The sequence below is a fragment of the Mustela putorius genome, unplaced genomic scaffold, assembly GCF_011764305.1.
Source record: "Mustela putorius furo isolate JIRA1106 unplaced genomic scaffold, ASM1176430v1.1 tig00004041_pilon_pilon_pilon, whole genome shotgun sequence".
NCBI classification, from domain to species: Eukaryota; Metazoa; Chordata; class Mammalia; order Carnivora; family Mustelidae; genus Mustela; species Mustela putorius.
In genome coordinates this window covers 3,071,455-3,086,264 of record NW_025422176.1, presented here as the reverse complement: position 1 = coordinate 3,086,264, position 14,810 = coordinate 3,071,455, and the positions used below count along the sequence as shown (strand labels likewise).

General features: G+C 36.9%; 1 protein-coding gene across 1 annotated transcript in view; it reads left to right on the top strand.

Annotated features, from left to right (window-relative positions):
* LOC101693766 (phospholipid-transporting ATPase ABCA3-like) overlaps positions 1–14,810 on the top strand; it is a 119,333-nt gene that overhangs the window by 76,082 nt on the left and 28,441 nt on the right. Inside the window, exons 21-24 of the mRNA XM_004780131.2 lie at positions 766–970; positions 4,128–4,344; positions 8,406–8,576; positions 10,772–10,950. Coding sequence (XP_004780188.1) covers positions 766–970; positions 4,128–4,344; positions 8,406–8,576; positions 10,772–10,950 — 772 coding nt within the window. The remainder of the gene's footprint in view (positions 1–765; positions 971–4,127; positions 4,345–8,405; positions 8,577–10,771; positions 10,951–14,810) is intronic.

Below are 14,810 nucleotides of genomic sequence, written 5' to 3'. Positions count from 1 at the left end.
TGTGTGTGTGTGTGTGTGTGTGTGTGTATCTCACATATTCTTTTTTTTTCCTTTTTTATTTCTTTTCAGTGTTCCAGAATTCATTGTATATGCACCACACCCAGTGCTCCCTACAATACATGCCCTCCTTAATACCCACCACCAGGCTCACCCAACCCCCCACCCCCCTCCAAAACCCTCAGTTTTTTCTCAGTGTCCACAGTCTCTCTCATGGTTCATCTCCCCCTCCAATTTCCCCCAAATCCCTTCTCCCCTCCATTTCCCCATGTCCTCCGTGTTATTCCTTATGCTCCACAAGTAAGTGAAACCATATGATAATTGACTCTCTATACTTATTTTACTCAGCATAATCTCTTCCAGTCCCGCCCATGTTGATACAAAAGTTGGGTATTCATCCTTTCTGATGGAGGCTAATACTCCATAGTATATGTGGACCATATCTTCTTTATTTATTAAAGATTTATTTATTTATTTGAGGGAGTGAGAGAGAGCAAGAACAGAAGCAAGGGGGAGGGTCAAGGGAGAGGGAGAAACAGACTCTCCTTGGGATCAAGGCTAGATCCCAAGACCCCAGGATCATGACCTGAGCCAAAGGCAGATGCTTAGCCAACTGAGCCACCCAGGTACCCCTACAATTTGATATTTTAAATGTATCTCTCCTATCTTACATGATTACATTTACATGATTAAAAATAGCTATTGGTAGAAATTTATGTTTTCTGCTATATTGATTTCCTGATATATCTACTTTTTTCCCTTCTGTAGATTATCGGATGGAGTCCAGGTGGCCTTATATATACACTTTGGCATGGCTCTTTTAATCAGTGGCTTTTCTCTCCTGACAGTGACTGAACGAGTCACTAAAGCAAAGCACATCCAACTTTTGAGTGGGGTTTCTGTCCCTGTGTACTGGCTTTCTGCTCTACTGTGGGATTTCATCATCTTCTTCATTACCTGCTGCTTACTACTTGTAAGTGTTAGATACAGTTTGTTCAGGGTTCATTTTCCTTCCGTACCCCCCAGAAAATTCCTGTTTTCTAATTATGTAACTCAAACTGGGGAAATAGGGCCTTCAAAGAGGTGATAAAATTAAAATGAAGTAGCTAGGGTATGCCCTAATCCATTCTGACTGGTATGCTTTTTAAGAAGAAGATATTTGAACATACAAAAAGACACAAGGAGTGCACATGCACATAGTGAAGACCATGTGGGGACACAGCCAAAAGGTGGACATTTGCAAGCCAAGGAAAGAAACCTTAGAAAAACCAACCCTAAGAGAAGATGGCGGCAGGATAGGAGGATGCTAGGCTCATCTACTCCCAAGAACACAACTGGATAACTATCAAATAATTCTAAATACTCCAAAAATCAACCTGAAGACTGACAGAACAAACTCCACAACTAAAGGGAGAGAAGAGTCACATGATAGAAGGTAGGAAGTGTGGAGATCGGTTTAGGGGAGAAATAGATCACTGATGCTATGAAGGGGAGGGAGCTGTGGTCACAAAGAAGAGTGAGAGAGAGTAGAGCATAAGGGAATGCACAAGGCAAACATTTTCCTAAAGCCATGGCTGGGAAAATGAGAGGGTACGATTTTGGTGAGTTCTTGCAACCATCAGGGCTTAAAGCCTGGAGTTTTAGAAGTCAGCATGTTTGGCTAGTATAGAGCCATGAAGGCACTATGCCGCTCCTGGAACATAGAAACAATGATCTGAAAAACACCTGACACATGGTGGGGGGAGATAATTTGCTCTTCTCAGAGTGCTTCCCTGAGAGGTAACTTTAACAGAAATATCTCTCTGGGAGACAAAGGAACTGGCTGGTACTATTTAACCCCCCTGCCCCTCATCATAAATACACAACCACCTTCAGGAAGCATTGCAACACCTACACAAGCATGCTGCCTAATTTGCTTACAATAAGTCCCAGTGCTGTGGTGAGACTGCCCTTCCCAGTCAAGCATGTATCAGTCCCAGTGCCATGGATCCTTTCCCCAGAAGACGAGCAGAAATCCCTGACCATACCACATCTCTCAACCAGAGTTCTGCTGGGCTTCAATTCTAGTGGAAGTCATATCAGGTTTCATATAATAAGCAGACTAAAGTACACCTGGAATTTAAGAAACAAAACAGAGGACCATAGGGGAAGAGAGGGGAAAAAATGAAATAAGACAAGACAAGAAGGAGAGATGAGCCATAAGAGACTCTTAATTTCAGGAAATAAACTGAGGGTTGCTGGACAGGAGAAGGAAGGGGGGATGGGGTAATTGGGCTATGGACACTGGGGAGAGCATGTGTTATTAATGAGCACTGGGTATTATATAAGACTGATGAATCACAGACCTGTACCCCTGAAACAAATAATGCATTATATATTAATTAATTGAATTTAAATTAAATAAATAATTTTTTAAAATGCAGGCCTATGCTATCATTGCATTTTATTAAATTACATATCTGTGTAACTGAAAATATTATAATATGTATTGTGTCTATCCATTAGGTAAACAATCCATACATGTGAAGTTTTTATTTTTATTTTTTTTTTATTAAAAGATTCTATTCATTTGAGAGATTGAGAAAGAGAAAGAGCTCTCTGCTGAGCAGGGAGCCTGATGTGGATCCCTATCCCAGGACCCCAGGATCATGACCTGAGCTGAAGGCAGACACTTAACCAACTGAGCCACCCAGGTGCTCCTGTGTGAAATTGTTTTAAAAAGTTGAATAGCAGGACAAAGAGTTTGTATTTTAAATAAATTGTGACCACTATAAAGTAAATTTTAAAAAATTAAAAAACAATTACTAATACCATAAAAAATAAAGCATAATCATAAAGATACTTACTGGGCTTATGAATAGAATGGAAGACATCAGGGAGACCCTTTACCACAGAAATAGTAAAAAAGAGTTAAATATGAACCCATCAGAAATGAAGAATGCAATAACTGAGATTAGAAACAGGTTTCATGTAATGAATAGTTAGGCTGGAAGAAGCAGAGGAATGAATTAGTGATATAGAAGACAAAATAATGGAAAATAATGAAGCTGTACAAAAGAGAGAAAAAAAGAATTATGGAACATGAAAATAGACTTAGGTAACTCAGTGACTCCATCAAACATTATAACATCTGTTTTAAGAGTCCCAGAAGAAGAAGAGAGAGAAAAGGGGGCAGGAAACTTATGTGAGAAAATAATAGCTGAAAATTTCCCTTACCCAGGGAAGCAAACAGACAGCCAAATCCAGGAGGCACACAGAACTCCCATCAAGATCAACAAAAGCAGGCCAATAAGATGTTTTGTAATTAAATTTTCAAAATAAAGTGATAAGAAAAAAATCTCAAAAATGCAAGACAAAAGAAGTCCTTAACATACAAGGGAAAACTCATAAGGTTAGCGGATCAGATCACGGCAAGCCAGAAGAAAGTGGCATGATAAATTCAACATCCTGAATGGGAAAAATCTGCAGCCAAGAATAGTCTGTCCAGCAAGGCTACCATTCAGAATAGAAAAAAACATAGTTTCCCAGACAAGCAAAAACTAAAGAAATTTGTGACCACTAAACCAGTTCTGCAAGAAACATTAAAGAGGATTCTTTGAGTGGAAAGAAAAGACCAAAAAATGACAAAGGCAAGAAAGGACCAGAGAAAATCTCCAAAAACGACCAAATAATAAAATAGCAGTAAATATGTATCTGTCAATATGTGACAGGAGTGGGGAGTAGTGTAGGGAGTAAAAGACTTGGTTCAAAAGTATGATAGGTAAGGTATAACCAGAGATTAAAATATCTTTAGCAAAATAGGCTCTCTCTTTATGGGAAAAGTGAGAGTTAGCCTTACTGGGGGAAACTATACTGATTTGTTAATTAAAAAACCATTCTGGGTAGAAAAAAATAAAGGGAATTATGGTGGTTCTGCTCATTGGACTATCCTCTGGTGAAGTACAGGTAGGAGTATCTTACTTCATGCTCCTAGTTTGAAGTATTTTTTAGAGGTTAATTCATTTAATTGACAAATACTTCCATGCTAACTAGCAATAAGACTTGCTATCTCCTCTATAAACATTCTGGCCTGCATTATTTTTGACTTGGGCCTTCACCTTGCCTTTATCTCTATGCACTCTGTGTTTCAGGGAGCATTCAAATTCTGCCAGTTGGATATTTACATCACAGATTACCGTTTTCTGGACACAATGCTCATCTTCATGCTATATGGCTGGTCTGCCATTCCCCTTACATACCTGCTGAGCTTCTTGTTTACTAGAAGTACTTCTGCCTACATCAAACTTGTCCTATTCAACTACCTTTCGGGCATTTTCAGTCTCCTCATAGACGTCACACTTCAATTTGGTAAGGGGTAAGGGCTTCACAAAGTTTCTCTTTACAAGAAGGCAGCAGTAAATAAATAAGTAGATAGGGACTAAGGACATGAGTAGACAATTAAGTTCTATGTTTTGGGACAACCCTGTACTTGATGTAAGTCATAAAATTATTTCTGAGTGCCTATCATATTCTGGGTGCTGTGTTAGAGCTGGGATCTTCATGCTGAATGTGACCTATATCTCTAACAACTCCATCTCCTTTACCACATAACTTCACCACCTCCATTAACTCCACCACATGACTTAAGGAATCTGTTTTGCAACAGATATGGGAAATTTTAGGAACATTTATCCTGAGATTCATTTGCCAGCAAGGGAGAGTGAAGGAAAAAAAAGCAGCTTTCTTTTTAAAAGAGCTGGTCTCAGAAAGAATAAATTCTTCTCAAATATATGAGGCCATTGTTATCTTTAAAGGTGTTCCGTCTTGATGATACGGCAGTTTGTAGTGAGGTGAAGAGAGGGACGTGTGGAGGGAAATCTTGAGTTCTCAGGAGAGGCTGACAGTTTTGTTTTTTGGAAGAAAAGGTTTTATGGTGTGGCTTTTCTTCCCTAATTCAAAGAAAAGGAACATCCTAACCAGATTTTCCAGGAAGAAAATCTCTATATGCATCTGACATAGACATAATTACTTAAGCCCATTTTTTCCTACCTTTCAGGATTGGTTTCTACAGTATTCATGAATTTGTATTTCCTTCTTTTCTTTAATTTTAGATTTGGGAAGATCATCACGGTGCTGTAAGTGGAGTTGGTGTTTCCCCCTCTAAGGTGCCTTTCAATAGGCCTCAGCACTTTTTCACATCCTCCCTTTGTTGCTCCACAATCACTGGCTCTTGCCTTGTTCCCTTGGCCCTTCACTGGTCACAAAAGAATAGCTTGTAATTTCCTTTGAGAATGAATATTAATGAATATTATAAGACTTAAGCTTATGCATAGCTGATGAAAAAACTTGTTAACAGATATGACTTAGCACTCGTTCTCACAAAAGGGTACCCAAATTATGGAAAGCAGATGTTTGTATATTGTTGCACACTTGTCAAAAGAGTGCTACTTCATGATGTGAGGAAGACTCATTTGAAAGCATTTGAGTCTGTGAGCCCTAATCTAAAAGGAAATGATCACTTAAGGGGCTAAAGAGAAATAGTTGTTTCAGAGTAAGACTAGGAATAAATTACTGTTTTAGAAGGTTTTTGAAAGAGTGTTTTAGGACTATGCTGCAAAGAGTAATGCAAAATAGGATGAGAACAAAATGGAAGCCAGTATATTTGGCAATTAGAAAATCAAAGGAGACTTCCATTTTTAAGCAGCAGAACAAATGTTATGATACTATGATACAAAAATAATGAACTGAGAAGAAAGTATGGAATTGGCAGAGGCCAACAATAAAATGAAAACAAATGTCCCCAAAGGTAAGCAAGCATCAAAGATAGCTTTGACTTGTGGTTATTGACAGTATCTGTTGACCTTCATTTTCCATTTTATAAGTTGTGTGGAACTTAGAAGTCAGAATAAAGAACATAAAGGTATAACAAAGATTTAATATCTTCTATTAAAATTAGAATTTCAAAAGGCTATGTCCTCATTATAAGGAAGAACAAAACTAACACCACAATAGGACACAGAAAGGAAATTTGTAAAGATTGATTTGGCACTGAAATGAAGAATAATAATTTCCCTTTGGAATTTTTAAACACATGCAACTATTCATACTGGCTTGTGTCCTAAAATCAGAGAACCAACGTAAGCTGAAAAACATAACCTGATCATTTATTTTAAGTAATCTTGGTTGGTTGTGCCCTCAGGTGAATGGCAAAGGGACACATAATTCCTTGACTTCAAAGTATTCCCATAGTTATATTTGCTGGAGAACTTAAGATCGAATAAAGGAACAAAGGAAGGAAAAGAGGAAAAAACCAAGGTCTGAAGAGCAAGTGTTAGTAGAAACCATAAATTGTAGAATCAGAATCAGACCTCCAAAAGTAAGATTTGGGATTTTTAGAATGATATAAAATATGTATGCCTAAAATATTTAAATTGTAACAGAGTCTTAGGAATATGAGCAAATAATAGAATATAAATGATAGAACATATAACAAATAATAGAACATGTATCATATATGTTATATATGCATACAAATATGTGTTTAAATTATTAATATGTATAATATGTGTATTTCATAAATTGTAAAAGAGTGTCTCAGGAATATATGTATATAGTATATATATAACATATATCATGGAATATATAATAAATAATAGAAATATATACATTTATGCATATGCTATATATGTACATGTATGTTTTATATATGTATTATACACACACACACACACACACAGAGAACAAGTGGATTTGGAAAAGATCCAAAAAGAATCCTGAGAAATGTTAAGATTTAATAATAATTTAAATTAAGAACTCAATGGATAGAAGTGACACCATATAGATGGGTATTGTTTTTTTATCCATTCCGTCACCCTGTGTCTTTTGATTGGAGCATTTAGCCCATTTACATTGAAACTAATTACTGAAAGATATGTATTCATTGCCATTTTATTACTTGCTTTGTGGTTGTTTCTGAAGCTTTCCCCTGATCTTTTCTTGTCTTTCATGTTTTGTTTATTTTCTTTAGTGATATATTTAGAGTTCTTTTCTTCATTGTTTACAAATTTATTTGTGGTTTTCGACTTGTGGTTACCATTAGGTTTGTATATGACAAGTCCTGCATATAGCAGTCTATATTAAGTCGATGGTCATGTAAGTTTGAACCCATACTTTTCTCCTCTCCGTTTTATGTGTATGTGTTATATTTTATATTTTTTGTGAAATTAAATACAATTAAAATTTAGTTCCACGGCTACAATGGGCACATTTCAAGTGCTCAGTAGCCAGTTGTGTGTATTGGTACAGCTATAGAGCTATTCCGTATTCATAAAAAGATAGTGCTGGTATATATTGTGCCATTTTTGGTATATGTTTAATTGGCTAATATCCTGGAATTTTCAATCTGGATCAATTACTTGACACTAGACACAGTCACCATGGGTTGGACACTTAAGTTTTGCTCTTGGCCATCTCTCTTTGCCCAAAGTGTCTTATATGAAATTTCTGTTTAGACTAGATTTTATCTTCTTTGTAAATACTGAATTCATAAAAAAATAAAAATAAAAAAAATACTGAATTCATGATCAAGATTCTATAATGTCAATTCATAAATTAAGCATGTTTATATTATCAGGAATTTAGTCTCTAATAATTGTTCATATTAAATACATTCTTGAACAATTATCACATGATCTCCCTGATATGAGGGAGAGGCAACGTGGGGGGCTTAGGGGTTAGGAAAGGAATAAATGAAACAAGATGGGATTGGGAGGAAGACAAGCCATAAGAGACTCTTAGTCTCACAAAACAAACTGAGGGTTGTCGGTGGGGAGGGGGAAAAGGGAGAGGTTGGTTGGGTTATGGACATTGGGGAAGATATGTGCTATGGTAAGTGCTGTGAAGTGTAAACCTGGTGATTCACAGACCTGTACCCCTGGGGCTAATAATATATGTTAATAAAAAAAAATTTAAAAAATACATTCTTGAGACAGATAGTAATTATCTATCAGCTGGTTCCTTGAAGATTTTTCTACTCTCAAACATGTCATAATTTCCCTAATTGCTCCCTGCTATTGAATTATAGGGTTTATCTCCAACTTCTACTTTATTGCCTTTCTTGATCGATTAGGATTAGATATAAAAAATAGTAGTGGTTTCCTATCCATATCAGGTGTCAGGAAGTCTTATCACATGGACACCCACTTCACCAAAGAGACTTTTCAGAACTCTGCAGTATCAACACAAAATGTGTCACTGGGTATCAATTGGAACAACTTATTGGGAAGTAATTAGTGTTCTTCAAATATAATAATCTGTTGTTGTTGTTTTTTTTTAATTCCCTGAGCTTGCTTTGACCATCCTTGGTGGATTTGTTGTCCTGGAGAAAGTTAATTTCCTATAACGAAATCTAATCTTATCATCTTTTTTAGAAGTTCAACATAAGATGTCAAAAACCACCAGAGCCTTCATACTTAATTCATTACTGCTCTTTCCCAATTACAACCTTGCGAAGTGTATCAGTGACTATTTTACTTTCCATCTGATAAAGAAATGGTGCTCTGGAAATAAGCCTCCTATCTACCTTAATTGTAGTAAAGAAAGTAAGTATTATTAACCTTAAACATAAAATTGCCAGTAACTTTTCCAGCAAAAATGGGTTAACAGAATTGCAATACAGGATAAGCAAGTTAGAGCAAATCATAGGCAAGTCTCACAAGCATTGTTTTAGAGAGGAGTATTATTCAGGAAGAGAGAGGAAGCTGGGACAGACACTTGGAAAAAGAAAAAAAAAAGTCCATTGGAGAGAAGCAAGAGTTTAGGGTGATGACTTTCTAGTTGGCTGAGTTGCAGGAGTAGTCAGTTTCTCATAGGAGATACAGTGTACATTTTTGTTGTTGTTGGGTCCTGTCATGGATGATTCTTTTCTATTGAAGAGTCTTCTTTTGGATCTATAATTGACAATTCTTCTTGTCATTAACAAGTCTTAGGGTGTGAGAATTCCCCCTGCTGGCCTCCCCACTCCACTTTAGAGAAGCTTCCCTTTATTAATCTTCACAGTATTCTTGGCATCCCAAAGTCTAAGAAATTAGTCTCAGGCTTAACCCATGAGACATGTGGGGAATCAGACCTTATTTCAAAGGAGGGAGTCAGGACCCATGTTCAATACATAGGGTCGTTTTGCAAGACTAGGGGGGAAACCTTTGGAAATTAATAAAACCTCAGAAGCAAAGCCAAGGTAAGTTTAAAGTAGTCATCAGATATAAAAAGAGCTACTAATAATCATCTAGTAACTACATACATTATTTTAAATTGCCACAGCTTCAAGTTCTCAGTTTTTACACTCATTTCAAGGAAGAGGACTATGTGCCCTCTGCCACTCAGCTTTTATGGTCCAGAACTGGGATTCACTGTTTATGTTCCTTCATTGCATAAAGCATTTCATCTTTGGAAAAGAACCTCCAGGGGAAGAATTTGTATTATATTTACTTTTCCTATTTTCCACCACCTTCACCACTCATAATCACCCACACTTACCTGCCCACAACTTATTTGAAGGAATGGATGAAATCCATTCTCCAGTGTTTAATATAGTATCTGCATGTAGAGGAATTCAACTGTTTATCGGTTTTTGTTTTTGTTTTTGTTTTTTAATTGTTGTTGTTGTCATTTTAGATAAATAGGTAAAGTTCAGGATGTGATAATTTGGGTGATAAAGAGATGTACAGTAAAGAAAAAGTACAGCAAAGAAAAAAAAACAAAAGTAAGAGAAAGGCAAACAGTACTGCAGATTTTTTGAAAAGGGTAAACATTCATGTTAACTCTAGAAATCCTCATGGTAGTGCTGTATCATTTAGTAGGTAATTTTGAAAATACCTTACTTTGGTGAGAGTGGGCAGAGTGAGAAGGAATACTTCTTACCAGATCTTACCTAGAACTGTAGTCAATGACCTCAAGAGGGAAGCTCAGTATTCAGAACTATAAATTGTATGATAATAAATTTTAGGGGATGAAGTGAGGTAGAAAGAAATGGAAGAGAAACATTTCAGGTAAAATATAGTTACATGGAAAGTTAGATATTATTGAGTCTCCATAGGAGCAGGGAATATTTTGCACAATGTAGAAGTGTTCCAGTTTCTCTATATCCTCTCCAACAATTGTTATTTTTCCATTTTTTAAAAATTATATAGCCTTTCTAATAGGTATGAAGTTGTATCGGATTATTGTTTCAATTTGCATATCTCTAATGTTACCAGTGATGATGAGCATCTTTTTGTTACCTGTTATCCATTCATGTATTTTTTTCATAGAAATTCAAGTATATAGTTTTCTTGTAACAGAAATTCTATGTCTTTTATCCAACTTTCTTCTCAAAGCTCAAGAAATATCACTAATGGTCATTTTTACCTTTTAAAGCAAAGTGTTATCTTTTATACGAGTATTTGTGCTTTAATACTTTCTTCTAATTATTAACTTAAGATTTCAGATGTCTGAAAGGATTTGGGGCTTATTTTTTATAGCATCCAATAATAAGCATATCAGTAAATATATTAATATATGCTTACTTGATTATTATATATTATATTCATGAAATTAACCTTCAAAATTCATTGTTGAAAAGTTATTTGGGTAGTAGGATAACCACTTTTCACACTCCAAATAGTTTACTTGTCCCAATTAGCCCAATACTTCATTCCATCTTTTATTTCTTCTTTATTGTTTTTTAGTCCTTGTTTATGGTGTATTAAGATCGCTCTCTTTCAATCCACCTTCCCCCCCCCACCCCCACCATTTTCAGGAACTGCAAAGAACATTTATTCTTTGGAAGAGAAAATGATTGGAAAGTACATGATTATAATGAGTATCACAGGCTGTATTTGCCTTCTCTTCATTTTCTTTTTGGACACTACTTTGTGGAAGATAAGAACATTTTTCAATCAATATATTTACTTTGGTATCTATAAGACATTCAGGAAGGTGAGTAATTATGCATGAGCCTTAACTCCAAGCAGAATCTTTATTAAAAAAAAAAAAAAAAAAGTGGGGGGGAGGGTGCTTGGGTGGCCCAGTTGGTTAAGCCTCTGCCTTTGGCTCAGGTCATGATCTCAGAGTCCTGGTTCAAGCCCCACATCGGGCTTCCTGCTAGTGGAGAGTCTGTTTCTCACTCTCCCTTTGCCTCTCCCTGGTTTGTACTCACATCTGTCTTGCTCACTGTCTCTCAAATAAATAAATCTTAAAAAAAAAAAAAAAAGAAAGAAAGAAAGAAAAGAAAGAATAACTCCAAGCAACTGGAACATTAAACCTAAAAATCATGTATACCTATACATGACTATTTCAGTTACTGGTAAAAGAAAAATCAGTGTTCACAGAAATGTATTCTTTTTTTAAAAATTTATTTATTTGTTTGAGAAAGAGTGTGTGTGAGTTGGGGATGTGGGGGCAGAGAGAGAATCCTGAAGCACACTCCCTGCTGAGCTCAGAGTGCAGAGCCCAGCAGGGGACTGGCTTGGTCCTAGGAGTCTGAGATCATGACCTGAGCTGAAACCAAGAGTGGCTGCTTAACTGACTGAGCCACACAGGTGCCCCAGAAACATATTTTCTTAAATAAAATCTGATGAGTTCTAGAACATAAGTGAGGTTCGGTGGGGTGAGTTCCGGAGCCGATGACTAGGAAAGAATTCTTGAGACATCTTTGGTGCAAAATGGTGGTTTATTAAAGGGGACAGGACTCCTGGGCAGGTGGAGATGCTGCTGCCCTGGGTTGTGAGGGAGGGCAGGCTAAGTACCCCGTGGTTGGGGGAAGGTGAGGGAAAGGGAGGTTTCAACAGAGCTTTCATATGCTAAAGAGGACCTCCGAGGTGCCGAGGTGCCGGGATCAATGCTGTCTTTTGGCAAGCCATTAACATCAAGATAGTTGGGAGATTCCTATCTTGCAGGATTGGGATCTCTGCAAGTCAACTATTTGTTTCTCCTTTAAGGTGGTCAGCGGTACCTTAGAATTGTTACACATATTACTGAGGGGAGCAGGTGGAGAGGGAGTGCAAGATGCCAGCTTTTGCTTTGTCCTCAGCCAGCCTTCTGCTCCCTCATCAAAATCCACTGAGGTTTAGCTTACCTACAATAAAATGCATTTGTTTTTATTGATTATTTCAAAGAACCAAATTTTTCTTTACTAATTTTCTTTTTTATTGCTTTCTCTTTCATTGATATTTTTGAGCTTTATTTAAAATTTTTTCTTCCTGCTGCTTGCTTTTGGGTTACTTCTTCCTACCTTCCTTATGAGAAGAATGAAACTACAGGTTTTAGGTCTTTCTTCTGTAATAACATAAACATTTAAAGCAAAACATTTCCCTGCAAATAGTCTTCTAACTCTATCCTGAAAAAAATTTGATTACTTCTATTTTCATTATCATTCAAATGTTTAAGTATTTTTAAATTTAAATTTTTTTAATTTTTTATAAATGTATGATGTATTTTTAGCCCCAGGAGTACAGGTCTGTGAATTGCCAGGTTTACACACTTCACAGCACTCAACATAGCACATACCTTCCCCAATGTCCATAACCACATCACCCTCTCCTGAATCCCTCCCAACCCCCCAACCCCTGGCAACCCTCAGTTTGTTTTGTGAGATTAAGAGTCACTTATGGTTTGTCTCCCTCCCAATCCCATCTTGTTTCATTTATTCTTTTCCTAGCCTCCAAACCCCCCACGTTGCATCTCTGCTTCCTCATATCAAGGAGATCATATGATAGTTGTGTTTCTCTGATTGACTTATTTCACTAAGCATAATACCCTCTAGTTCCATACACGTCATCACAAATGGCAAGATTTCATTTCTTTTGATGGCTGCATAGTATTCCATTGTATATATATACACCACTTCTTCTTTATCCATTCATCTGTTGATGGACATCTAGGTTCCTTCCATAGTTTGGCTATTGTGGACATTGCTGCTATAAACATTGCGGTGCACGTGCCCCTTCAGATCACTACATTTGTATCTTTAGGGTAAATACCCAGTAGTTCAATTCCTGGGTCATGGGGTAGCTCTAGTTTCAACTTTTTGAGGAACATCCATGCTGTTTTCCAGAGTGGCTGCACCAGCGTACATTCCCACCAACAGTGTAGGAGACTTTGCCTTTCTCTGCATTCTCGCCCGCATCTGTCATTTCCTGACTTGTTAATTTTAGCCATCCTGACTGGCATGAGGTGGTATCTCATTGTGGTTTTGATTTGTATTTCCCTGATGCCGAGTGATATGGAGCACTTTTTCATGTGTCTGTTGGCCATCTGGATGTCTTCTTTGCAGAAATGTCTGTTCATGTCCTCTGCCCATTTCTTGATTGGATTATTTGTTCTTTGGGTGTTGAGTTTGCTAAGTTCTTTATAGATTTTGGACACCAGCCCTTTATCTGATATGACATTTGCAAATATCTTCTCCCATTCTGTCAGTTGTCGTTTGGTTTTGTTAACTGTTTGCTTTGCTGTGCAAAAGCTTTTGATCTTGATGAAATCCCAATAGTTCATTTTTGCCCTTGCTTCCCTTGCCTTTGGCAATGTTCCTAGGAAGAAGTTGAGGTGGCTGAGGTCGAAGAGGTTGCTGCCTGCATTTTCCTCAAGGATTTTGATGGATTCCTTTCTCACATTGAGGTCCTTCATCCATTTTCAGTCTATTTTCGTGTGGGGTGTAAGGAAATGGTCCAGTTTCATTTTTCTGCATGTGTCTGTCCAATTTTCCCAACACCATTTGTTGAAGAGGCTGTCTTTTTTCCATTGGACATTCTTTCCTGCTTTGTCAAAGATTAGTTGACCATAGAATTGAGGGCCCATTTCTGGGCTCTCTATTCTGTTCCATTGTTCTGTGTGTTTTTGTGCCAGTACCACACTGTCTTGATGATGACAGCTTTGTAATAGAGCTTGAAGTCTGGAATTGTGATGCCACCAACTTTGGCTTTGTTTTTCAATATTCCTTTCGCTATTTGAGGTCTTTTCTGGTTCCATATAAATTTTAGGATTATTTGTTCCATTTCATTGAAAAAAATGGATGGTATTTTCATAGGGATTGCGTTAAATGTGTAGATTGCTTTAGGTAGCATAGACATTTTCACAATATTTGTTCTTCCAATCCAGAAGCATGGAACCTTTTTCCATTTCTCTGAGTCTTCCTCAATTTCTTTCATGAGTATAGTTTTCTGAGTATAGATTCTTTGCCTCTTTGGTTAGGTTTCTTCCTAGGTATCTTATGGCTTTGGGTGCAATTGTAAATGGGATTGACTCCTTAATTTCTCTTTCTTCTGTCTTGTTGTTGGTGTAGAGAAATGCAACTGATATCTGTGCATTGATTTTATATCCTGACACTTTACTGAATTCCTGTACAAGTTCTAGCAGATTTGGAGTGGAGTCTTTTGGGTTTTCCACATATAGTATCATATCATCTGCAAAGAGTGATAGTTTGACTTCTTTGCCGATTTGGATGCCTTTAATTTCTTTTTGTTGTCTGATTGCTGAGGCTAGGACTTCTAGCTTTCAGTTTTTCTGCATTGAGAATGATATTGCGGTGGGTTTTTCATAGATGGCTTTGATCATATTGAGGTATGTGCCCTCTATCCCTACACTTTAAAGAGTTTTGATCAGGCAGGGATGCTATACTTTGTCAAATGCTTTTTCAGCATCTATTGAGAGTATCATATGGTTCTTGTTCTTTCTTTTATTAATGTATTGTATCACATTGACTGATTTGCAGATGTTGAACCAACCTTGCAGCCCTGGAATAAATCCCACTTGGTCGTGGTGAATAATGCTTTTAATGTACTGTTGGATCCTATGACTAGTAT